Genomic DNA, 12,500 nt, shown 5'->3' with positions numbered 1-12,500 from the left:
TCTTGCCCTTTCCCCCTCTTTCTCTCTTTCCCTCCTTCCCTCCTTCTCTCTTTCCTTCATCCCTCCCCTCCCCTTCCCTCTTGCCCTATCTCCCTCCCTCCCTATCTCCCCGTCTACCAGCCTATCAATCTCTCTATCAGCCTCTCTCTCTCCCAATCCTTCGCAAATTATATGATACCCCCCGGGCGAGACGTGAATACAAATTATGCGAGAATCACCCTTATCAACATTCAAGAGGAGTGATCCCTCTTGAAGAATTGTTTCTTGATCGATAAAGAAAAAGGAAAAAAAAATCAGTGCAAGCCATCTAATGGAGATATTTCAGACACAGAGAGAGATAAAAAGGGAAAGTTTTTATTTCGTTTTATCTATCTTATCTTATCGGGGTATTGTATTTTCCTGTGAGAATGCACTAAGCTATAAGATATATATTTTTTCTTTGTCTCGCTATCATTATGATTTTTTCTTCTCTTCTCTTCTTTCTCTCTCCCTCCTTCCCTCTCCCTCTCTCTCTCTCTCTCTCTCTCTCTCTCTCTCTCTCTCTCTCTCTCTCTCTCTCTCTCTCTCTCTCTCTCTCTCTCTCTCTCTCTCTCTCACACACACGCAATCACTCTCTCTCTCTCCTCTCTCTCTCTCTTTCTCTTTCTCTCTCTCCCTCTCTCTCTCTCTCTCTCTCTCTCTCTCTCTCTCTCTCTCTCTCTCTCTCTCTCCCTCTCTCTCTCTCTCTCTCTCTCTCTCTCTATCTATCTATCTATCTATCTATCTCTCTCTTTCTTTCTTTCTCTCTCTCTCTCTTTTTTTCTTTCTTTCTTTCTCTCTCTCTCTCTCGCGCGCGCGCGCACCCACTTTGTCCCAAGATACTTTTTTATAGACAATCCAGAAGATACTGAAGATTTTCAAGACATCAAAACTCTAACCGGAACTACGAAGAAAATGTTCAAATACAATTTTCACTATTCCAGGTATTTGTAATCAGAAGGATGTAAAAAAAAAGGAAAAAATATTCTGGGTTAAAATAACCTTGTTTAAAGGGAGATTTATTCTATTCTGATCTATGTATGTTTCTGTTTTTCTATTTCATTTTTAGGAAACAAGGAAACAAGTAAATGAAATGAAAAATGTTCTGATGTTCTTATGGTTTCTAATAAAGATCACTTTGCTCTTTGGTGTTAAAATGTGGAATTAGATACTTTAATAAAATTCTCTTTTTGCGGTTTATTAATCCTTTTATATCACTCATAGTTTCACAGGGCTTAAAATATCTATGTATGTATATTGTTGTGAACTTCTAACATTTTTAATGATACAGAATAGTTATGAATCTGTCTGTCTGTCTGTCTCTGTCTCTCTTTCTTTGTGGTTAAGGGATAAGACAAATAAACGTGTAAACGTGTGTGTGTGTGTGTGTGTGTGTGTGTGTGTGTGTGTGTGTGTGTGTGTGTGTGTGTGTGTGTGTGTGCGTCCATGCACATGTCCCCGCCAGTGCGTCTGTATATTCATGTGCGTGTGTATGTGCATTTCCTCGTGCGGTCATGTGTGCGTCCGTCACAAAATTGACCGCAAGTAACCTTGGCCTTTCAAGACGTTGAGCTTTCAAAGGGAAAGGTCGGGTTCAATGATTCCCTTTTGAATTATGGGTAATTTTAGATCTGCATAAAATGGAACCTTCCTGATAAATGCTGGTCTTTTAGGGTTAAGTCTAGACTATCACATTATCTTACTGCATGTTCTTGTTTAGAAATTTGGTCAGGCATAAACAAGGACAGAAAGAGAGACGAAGGGAAAGAGAAAGGGGGAGAGTAACAGGAGGAGAGGGAGAGGGAGAGGGAGAGAGAGAGAGAGAGAGAGAGAGAGAGAGAGAGAGAGAGAGAGAGAGAGAGAGAGAGAGAGAGAGAGCGAGAGAGAGAGAGAGAGAGAGAGAGAGAGAGAGAGAGAGAGAGAGAGAGAGAGAGAGAGAGAGAGAGAGAGAGAGAGAGAGAGAGAGAGGGAGATAAAGAGAGAGCGAGAGCGAGAGAGAAAGAGAGAGAGGGAGGGAGAGAAAGAGAGACAGACAGACAGACAGCAAGGAAAATATAAAATACCACACACAGACCAATTAAAGATGTGCACAATTCATAATTAGTTTTAGCAATTCATTGATGATATAGATAGAATTCCCGATTGGTAATTGAAAGTACATATCCGTGGTCAGTTAGTCCTTGAGATGGGTGGGTGAAAAATAAGTGAATAAGTGAGACAAAATAAGAAAATAATAGGTAGAGAAGTTGTAACATAAACACATACACACAAGTAAATGTATCAGAGTGAATATAAGTGTGTGTGATTACACACACACACATATATATAATATATATATATATATATATATATATATATATATATATATATATATATATATATATATATATATATATATACATATATATATATATATATATATATATATATATATATATATATATATATATATATGTATATGTATATATATATATATATATATATATATGTATATATATATATGTATATATATATATATATATATATATATATATATATATATATATATATATATATATATATATATATATATATATACACATATATATGTATGTATAGAATATAGATGTCAACCTAACTGTATGTCTATCTATTTAGCAATCTATAGACATCCATCTACTTTGTGTATGAATATAGTTAAACTTTCCAAAAATAGCAATTCATAATAGTAGTAGTAGTAGTAGTAGTAGTAGCAGTAATGATAATAATAATTATCATAATAATAATAATAATAATAATAATAATAATAATAATAATAATAATAATAATAATAATAATAATAATAATAATGATAATAATAACAATAATAATAATAATAATAATAATAATAATAATAATAATAATAATAATAATAATAATAATAACAATAACAATAATAATAACAACAACAATAATAATGTTAATAACAAAGAAACAACAACAAAGATGGACTCACAATGGACGTCGAGCTTCAGGCTGTCTTCAATGGGCGTGTGTTGCAAGATGGGCGACTCGGCTTTACACTGCAACACTTTGTTATGGTCCTCCTTGGTGGGCGTGAAGGACAGGGTGCTCAGGGTGCCGTTGGTTTCGTTGACCGTCTGGAAGGGAAGTTGAAGTTTGGAGTTGAATTCGGGTTTAACGGTTAACTATGTGGGGTTGGAGTTTGAGATCTGTTCGGGTTTGAAAGGTTAACGGTTTTGAGGTGTGTGTTGTTGGTCATCTGGGGTTGGAGTTTGAAATTTATTCGGGTTTAACGGTTAACGGTTTTGAGGTATGTTTTGTTGGCTATCTGGGGTTGGAGTTTGAAATCTGTTCGGGTTTGAAAGGTTAACGGTTTTGAGGTATGTTTTGTTGGCTATCTGGGGTTGGAGTTTGAAATTTATTCGGGTTTAAAGGTTAACGGGTTTAACGTATGTTTTGTTGAACATTTGGTATTAAAGTTTGAAATTTATTCGGGTTTAACGGTTAACGGTTTTAACGTATTTTTTATTGGCCATCTGGGATTGAAGTTTGAAATTTATTCGTGTTTAACGGTTAACGGATTTAACGTATGTTTTGTTGACCATCGGGATTTGAAGTTTGAAATTTATTCGGGTTTAACGGTTAACGGGTTTAACCTTGCTTATGAAGCGTGTGTGCGGATACACGTACAGACAAGCTAACTGACTAATAAACTTTTTTTCATAAACACACACGCAAAGAATGAAGCTGACATAATTATCAAACCTTTCACCCCTAAACCTTTAATCTATATCTATCTATATATATATCCACACACACACGCACGCGCACACACATACACACACACACATATAGATAAAAATATAAATAGATATAGACACATCTTTCATAACAACTTATACAAACAACAATCATCAATTACTACATACATTTATAAACACTGAACTCACCCTAAAGGTCTTGAAAGGTTGTCCATCAAGCCACCAGGTGATGCGGGCGTGCGGGCGGCCTCCGCTGCTCCTGCACTTCACTCTGTGGGCCTTCCCCGCCACCACGTGTGAGGGGGGGTCCAGGATCTTCACTTCCAGGGGGGGTACTGGGGGGGAGGGGGTAAGATTGTGATCAGTATGAGGAGAGGTGACTGTGTCTATTTATGTATATATATGTATATATATATATATATATATATATATATATATATATATATATATCAACACACACACGAACAGACACATATACATATTAATGTATGTGTGTATGCGTGTGTGCATGTGCGTATACATGTGTGTGTGTGTGTGTGCGCGCGCGTATACATATGTGTGTATGCTTATATGTGTGTGTATGCGTATATGTCTGTGTATGTGTGTGTATGCGTATATGTGTGTGTGTGTGTGTATGCGTGTGTGTGTGTGTTTGTCTGTGTGTGTGTGTGTGCGTGTGTGTGTGTATATGTGTGTGTGCGTGTGTGTATATATGTGTGTGTTTGTGCGTGTGTGTGTTTGTGCGTGTGTGTGTATGTGTGTGTGTGTGTGTGTGTGTGTGTGTGTGTGTGTGTGTGTGTGTGTGTGTGTGTGTGTGTGTGTGTGTGTGTGTGTGTGCGTGCGTGTGCGTGTGCGTGTGCGTGTGCGTGTGCGTGTGCGTGTGCGTGTGCATATCAAAACACACTCGACAACCAACATCTATCCCAGTGTTTCCCCATCTTTTTGGGTGCGGCCCTAAAGACAGTCTCAGCCTGGGCTAGCGACCCTAAATGTGTGAACAAGTAGTAATATATCCAACCATTTTCATGGTAGTTATACTTGCAGATGTATATTAGCTTACATTATTCTATATTTCCATAAGTTTATATTACCAACACATTGAATTTCAATGAACAAAGGTTAAAAGAAACTAACTTTTATTAACACATCCAGCTACGGATTCTTTTAATCTTCTTTAAAGACCTTCTGGTGACCCTCACAAAAACCCTGGTGACCCTCGTCTGGGAACCACCGACCCAGACACACAGCTTTCCTTCCCCTGACCCCAGACACACAGATCCAGACACACAGCCTCCCTTCCCCTAACCCCAGACACACAGCCTCCCTTCCTCTGACCCCAGACACACAGCCTCCCTTCCCCTGACCCCAGACACAGATCAGGACACACAGCCTCCCTTCCCCTGACCCCAGACACAGATCAGGACACACAGCCTCCCTTTGACCCCAGGCACACGGATCCAGACACACAGCTTCCCTTCCTCTGACCCCAGACACACAGATCCAGACACACAGCTTCCCTTCCCCTAACCCCAGACACACAGATCCAGACACACAGCCGCCCTTTCCTTGACCCCAGACACAGATCCAGACACATAGCCTCCCTTCCTCTGACCCCAGACACACAGCCTCCCTTCCCCTGACCCCAGACACAGATCAGGACACACAGCCTCCCCTTGACCCCAGACACACAGATCCAGACACACAGCCGCCCTTCCCCTGACCCCAGACACAGATCCAGACACACAGCCTCCCTTCCCCTGACCCCAGACACACAGCCGCCCATTCCTTGACCCCAGACACACAGCCGCCCTTTCCTTGACCCCAGACACAGATCCAGACACACAGCCGCCCTTCCCCTGACCCCAGACACAGATCCAGACACACAGCCGCCCTTCCCCTGACCCCAGACACACAGCCGCCCTTCCCTTGACCCCAGACACAGATCCAGACACACAGCCGCCCTTTCCCTGACCCCAGACACACAGCCGCCCTTTCCTTGACCCCAGACACACAGCCTCCCTTCCCCTGACCCCAGACACACAGCCGCCCTTCCCCTGACCCCAGACACACAGATCCAGACACACAGCCGCCCTTTCCTTGACCCCAGACACAGATCCAGACACACAGCCTCCCTTCCCCTGACCCCAGACACACAGATCCAGACACAAAACCACCCTTCCCCTGACCCCAGACACACAGATCCAGACACACAGCCGCCCTTTCCTTGACCCCAGACACAGATCCAGACACACAGCCTCCCTTCCCCTAACCCCAGACACAGATCCAGACACACAGCCTCCCTTCCCCTGACCCCAGACACACAGATCCAGACACACAGCCGCCCTTTCCTTGACCCCAGACACAGATCCAGACACACAGCCTCCCTTCCTTTTGACCCCAGACACACAGCCTCCCTTCCCCTGACCCCAGACACACAGATCCAGACACAAAACCACCCTTCCCCTGACCCCAGACAGAGAACCAGACACTCAGCCGCCCTTCCCTTGACCCCAGACATACAGCCTCCCTTTGACCCCAGACACACCAGACACACAGCCTCCCTTTAACCCCCAGACACACAGCCTCCCTTCCCCTGACCCCAGACACACAGCCGCCCTTCCCCTGACCCCAGACACACAGATCCAGACACACAGCCGCCCTTCCCCTGACCCCAGACACAGATCCAGACACACAGCCTCCCTTCCCCTGACCCCAGACACAGATCCAGACACACAGCCGCCCTTCCCCTGACCCCAGACACAGATCTAGACACACAGCCTCCCTTCCCCTAACCCCAGACACCGATCCAGACACACAGCCTCCCTTCCCCTGACCCCAGACACAGAACCAGACACACAGCTTCCCTTTGATCCCAGACACACAGATCCAGACACACAGCCTCCCTTCCCCTGACTCCAGACACACAGCTGCCCTTCCCCTGACCCCAGACACAGAACCAGACACACAGCCTCCCTTTGACCCCCAGACACACAGCCTCCCTTCCCCTGACCCCAGACACAGATCCAGACACACAGCCTCCCTTCCCCTGACCCCAGACACACAGCCGCCCTTTCCTTGACCCCAGACACACAGATCCAGACACACAGCCGCCCTTCCCCTGACCCCAGACACAGATCCAGACACACAGCCGCCCTTCCCCTGACCCCAGACACACAGATCCAGACACACAGCCTCCCTTCCCCTGACCCCAGACACAGATCCAGACACACAGCCTCCCTTCCCCTGACCCCAGACACACAGCCGCCCTTCCCTTGACCCCAGACACAGATCCAGACACACAGCCGCCCTTCCCCTGACCCCAGACACTCAGCCGCCCTTTCCTTGACCCCAGACACAGAACCAGACACACAGCCGCCCTTCCCCTAACCTCAGACACACAGCCTCCCTTCCCCTGACCCCAGACACTCAGCCGCCCTTTCCTTGACCCCAGACACAGAACCAGACACACAGCCGCCCTTCCCCTGACCCCAGACACACAGAACCAGACACACAGCCGCCCTTCCCCTAACCTCAGACACACAGCCTCCCTTCCCCTGACCCCAGACACTCAGCCGCCCTTTCCTTGACCCCAGACACAGAACCAGACACACAGCCTCCCTTCCCCTGACCCCAGACACACAGAACCAGACACACAGCCGCCCTTCCCCTAACCTCAGCCACACAGCCGCCCTTCCCCTGACCCCAGACACACAGAACCAGACACACAGCCGCCCTTCCCCTAACCTCAGACACACAGCCTCCCTTCCCCTGACCCCAGACACTCACCGTTGACCAGCAGATACACAGCCTCCCTTTGACCCCCAGACACACAGCCGCCCTTCCCATGACCCGAGACAGATCCAGGCACACAGCCTCCCTTCCCCTGAGCCCAGACACATAGATCCAGACACACAGCCTCCCTTCCCCTTGACCCCAGACACACAGCCTCCCTTCCCATGACCCCAGACACACAGCCTCCCTTCCCATGACCCCAGACACACAGATCCAGACACACAGCCTCGCTTTGACCCCCAGACACACAGCCTCCCTTCCCATGACCCCAGACACACAGATCCAGACACACAGCCTCGCTTTGACCCCCAGACACACAGCCGCCCTTCCCCTTGACCCCAGATACACCGATCCAGACACACATCCTCCCTTCCCCTGACCCCAGACACACAGCCGCCCTTCCCCTGACCCCAGACACACAGATCCAGACACACATCTTCCCTTCCCCTAACCCCAGACACACAAACGCCCTTCCCCTGCCCCCAGACATAGATCCAAACTCAAGCCTCCCTTCCCTTTGACCCCAGACACACATCCTCCCTTCCCCTGACCCCAGACACAGAGCCAGACACACAGCCTCCCTTTGACCCCCAGACACACTGATCCAAACACACAGCCTCCCTTTGACCCCCAGACACACAGCCTCCCTTCCCCTGACCCCAGACACACAGCCGCCCTTCCCTTGACCCCAGACACACAGCCTCCCTTCCCCTTGACCCCAGACACAGATCCAGACACACAGCCGCCCTTCCCATGACCCCAGACACTCACCGTTGACCAGCAGAGAGACCGTGGTGCTAAGAGCCGGTACAAGCTCGTGGTTCCTCACTTGGCACACGTACTGGGCGTTGAGGTGGTCGCGAGTTAAAGGTCCGATCTTCAAGATGTTGCGATACTCTCCTCCAATACTCTTCTCCAACTCTGCGTCCTGGAGTTCCCCCTCTCTCCACCATTTCACTTGTGGGGGAGGCTTTCCTGCGGGTGTTGGTTGGGGGGAGAGGGAAGGTTGGGGTTGGGGAGGAGGGGGAAGATTTGTGTTAGTTGTATGTGGTAATTATGAGAAGATAAGAAAAGGCATGAATACAACAACAATCATTTTACCAATAGCAGCAATTAGACAAGAAAAGGCTTAAATACAACAACAATAATTTTAACAACAGCAGTAATTATCATGAGTCTATATAATCATTAAGGTTCATACCTACAACTCATAAATCCCTGAAGAAAACTCAAAACGTGTTGTCAATACAGTTACATTAAATTGCACATCACATAATAATTCTCCACATAAACAATATTGAAACATAAACCACCACACATTTATCACAAAATCTATCATATTCACCTCTTTTTCCTATCCTATTCACACTAATCACACCCTATAAATATTACCATAACACACCTATACTATTTTTACATTCGTACATGTATACATACTCATTTCTCATTCACATCTGACTAGCACACTCATGCTATACGTACATTCATAAATATATACGCAATTCCCATTCACAGCACATCCATGCTGTACATACATTCACGCAATCATACATACTCGCTTCCCATTCACATCTAACCACCACATCCAAGCTATACTATACATAGACACACACACTCGCATCCCATTCATAAAACTTTCATTCACTATCTTACCTCCTTTGACTTAACACTTCCCATTCACACCTAACTAACACATCCAAGCTATACTATACACAGACACACACACTCGCATCCCATTCATAAAACTTTCATTCACTATCTTACCTCCTTTAACATAGCACTTCCCATTCACACCTAACTAACACATCCAAGCTATACTATACATAGACATACACTCCCTTCCCATTCATAAGACTTTTATTCACTATCTTACCACCTTTGACTTAACACTTCCCATTCACACCTAACTAACACATCCAAGCTATACTATACACAGACACACACACTCGCATCCCATTCATAAAACTTTCATTCACTATCTTACCACCTTTGACTTAACACTTCCCATTCACACCTAACTAACACACCCAAGCTATACTATACATAGACACACACACTCGCTTCCCATTCATAAAACTTTCATTCACTAACTTACCTCCTTTGACTTGGCACGTAATAGTAATGTTGGTACCCTCGTTATAAGGACCAGCGATGCCATTTGATGCGTAAGTGCTGTCATTTCTCAAGACCTTCGGGGCGCCTGGAGGAACTGGAAGATCGAGATGATGATTATAATAAGGTAATGAAGGAGGAGGAGGATAATGATGATGATGATAGCGATAATGATAATGATAATAATTATGATAATGATATTGATAATAATGATAATGATGATATTGATACTAATAATAATAATGATATTGATAACAATATTAATAATGATATTGATAATACTTATGATAATGATATTGATAATACTTATGATAATGATATTGATAATACTTATGATAATGATATTGATAATACTTATGATATTGATAATAATAATGATCATGATATTGATGATAATAATGATACATGATACATAATGATAATGATGAAAGTAACAACAGCAATAACAATATCACATATAATAACGATAATGAGGTAAAACGATCAAGTATTTTAGTTACTGCGAAGTCTATTCATAGTAAATAGGGTGCTTTGTCCCTCCTACCCCTCGCCGGGCTGCAAAATCTTTCACTCAATAGAAGGTTCTGGAAGGATAGAGCCCGTGTAGAAGTCGTAGGCCTACCGAGATATTTCTTACGCAATGGTCGTCAAATTATTTTGATTATTTCGTCGCTTCCTCGAATTCCCGCCATTTTTTTTTTCTCTCGCCGCGGGATGAGCACGTGTCAAGGAGCTCCTGGAATTTTCGAGTTTTTCAACTTCTCTGCTATCCTTATTATTCGTCTGCGAGGGAAAGGATATTGAAGAAAAGTGTCTTAGAATGTTGGATTCTTTATTTTTTGGCGTTAGGTTTCATTTCCGATAATATTTAAAATGAATACCATGACTTTGTTTTGTTTAGGTCTCCGATCCTCTGTGATATAGAAAACGGAGGTGACATCGTATCATGTATAGAGACAAAGAAAACGGTTTGGCACGAAGGGGGGACTAATCTGAATTAGAGAATTCAAGGCAGAGCAAAAGAAGTAGGACAGGAGTACGTGTTTTACGTAAAATGACACCGATTCTCATCACTCATTATAAATAATGCCATCAATAAATACCTCTATTCCTCATGCATTAACAGAACACCATTAAACAATAACAATTACCCAAATAAAGATCAAACACAAAAAAGAAAATATTTGCAGTTTCCCCTCACCAGCACCCACTTCTTCCACCCGCGCTGCCATAACACGAACAAACTCTCGCTTTAACTCCGAGGGAAAGCTGCTAATCCTTCCCCTCGCCTCTTGCTTCAATAGAAAACCCTCGACAATCTGCCGGCTCTTTCCCTCTCCTCACAGCGGGCTCCGAGCTCTGTGTTCGCGCTTGTTTGGAATGGCCAGTGTGAGGAGCAACATTAATTAAAACACGCTGAAGTTGAGGAGGTAATGCTTTTGGGTTATTAGGATCTTAGGCTGTTCCTTAAGGGCGAGTTCCCAAACTTTGTTTCGCGTAAACAAGGTTTTAATTGCTGTTTATTGCCTTGAAGTTTGAAAACATTATAAACCAGGAGTTTAGCCCTAACGGGAGGAAAAGCCGCCGTCGGATAATTAATGAACATTTCTCTCTCTCTCTCTCTCTCTCCCCCCCGAAAAATATCTTTGGGAGTATCTCCTTGCTTTCTCTCTCTCTCTCTCGTAAAATATGAGTTATGGGTCGTCTCTCTCTCTTTTATGGACGAATAGATCGATGGAACTGCTGATATCGACACGAAGAATTATATGCAGTTAAGGCTTTATTAGGCATTTATACTCGCATTCAGGACTCGCTATGTCACCCTCGCCTGTCTTCCATTAAACCCTTTTGTTGCTCTTCCTTTCCTCTACGTCCACTATTAAACTCCAACCTCGTTAAAGCGGCCGTATCATCTCGCACATCTTTTGGCATTTATTTCACTCTTGTATAATGATGCCTCGTGTTCTTATCAGTATCTCGGCCATAAAAAATACATGAAAATATCTATAAATCACACATAACTCTTTATCTATTTCGTCTATGCATCTCAGACTCACTCATACTGTATCCTAATAACATCATGAACATCCCAACAAAGATATTCATGAACATTAACATTAATCAAATAACATTAACATTGATTAAACATTCATCTCGTTTTCTATCATAAACGTACATTAGATGTTTATCTCTCTTCTATCATAAACATAAACATCAATTGAATATTTATCTCTTATCTATCATAAACATAAACAATGATTGAATATTTATCTCTCATCTATCATAAACATAAACATTCATTAAATATTTAAAAGTAATAAAAGTTGAATAGGTAAACAAATAATGAATGGATGCATGGATATATATATATATATATATATATATATATATATATATATATATATATATATATATATATATATATATATATATATATATATATATGAATATAAAGAATGATAAATAGAAAAATAAATAGATCAACTAAATCCTTAAATCCAAATAAAAACTAAAATTTAAAAAAAATATATATAAAAAAACACCAAACTAACTAAACGGTTAAACACCGGAATCAAACATCTAGATAAACAAAAACAAACAAAAACAGAGAGAAACACACAAACACACGAATCAAAGAAAAGAAAGAAAGAAAAAGAAAAAAGAAACAAACAAAAAAAAACAAAAAGAAACACATATACACATGAATCGAAGAACAGAAAGAAAAAGAAAAAGAAAAAGAAACAAACAAACGAAAAAAACAGAGACAAACACATAAACACGTGAAACAAAGAAAAGAAAAGAAAAAAAGAAACAAACAAACCCAAAAAACAAAGA

At 42.8% G+C, this 12,500-nt stretch overlaps 1 protein-coding gene across 6 annotated transcripts in view; it reads right to left on the bottom strand.

Moving 5' to 3' along the window:
* The window catches only part of LOC113805941 (protein turtle), a 651,477-nt gene that overhangs the window by 45,220 nt on the left and 593,757 nt on the right, over positions 1-12,500 (bottom strand). For all 6 annotated transcript variants that reach the window (XR_011399208.1, XM_070132276.1, XM_070132271.1 and 3 more), the window contains exons 5-8: positions 9,649-9,762; positions 8,325-8,528; positions 3,951-4,096; positions 2,993-3,137 (exon numbers count right to left, since the gene is read on the bottom strand). Coding sequence is in view for 5 of the 6 variants with exons in the window: in XM_070132276.1 (XP_069988377.1) it covers positions 2,993-3,137; positions 3,951-4,096; positions 8,325-8,528; positions 9,649-9,762 (609 nt within the window). In the remaining variant the exon portion in view is untranslated. The remainder of the gene's footprint in view (positions 1-2,992; positions 3,138-3,950; positions 4,097-8,324; positions 8,529-9,648; positions 9,763-12,500) is intronic.

Source organism: Penaeus vannamei, chromosome 17, assembly GCF_042767895.1.
Source record: "Penaeus vannamei isolate JL-2024 chromosome 17, ASM4276789v1, whole genome shotgun sequence".
NCBI classification, from domain to species: Eukaryota; Metazoa; Arthropoda; class Malacostraca; order Decapoda; family Penaeidae; genus Penaeus; species Penaeus vannamei.
This window is presented reverse-complemented; position numbering and strand designations above follow the sequence as displayed.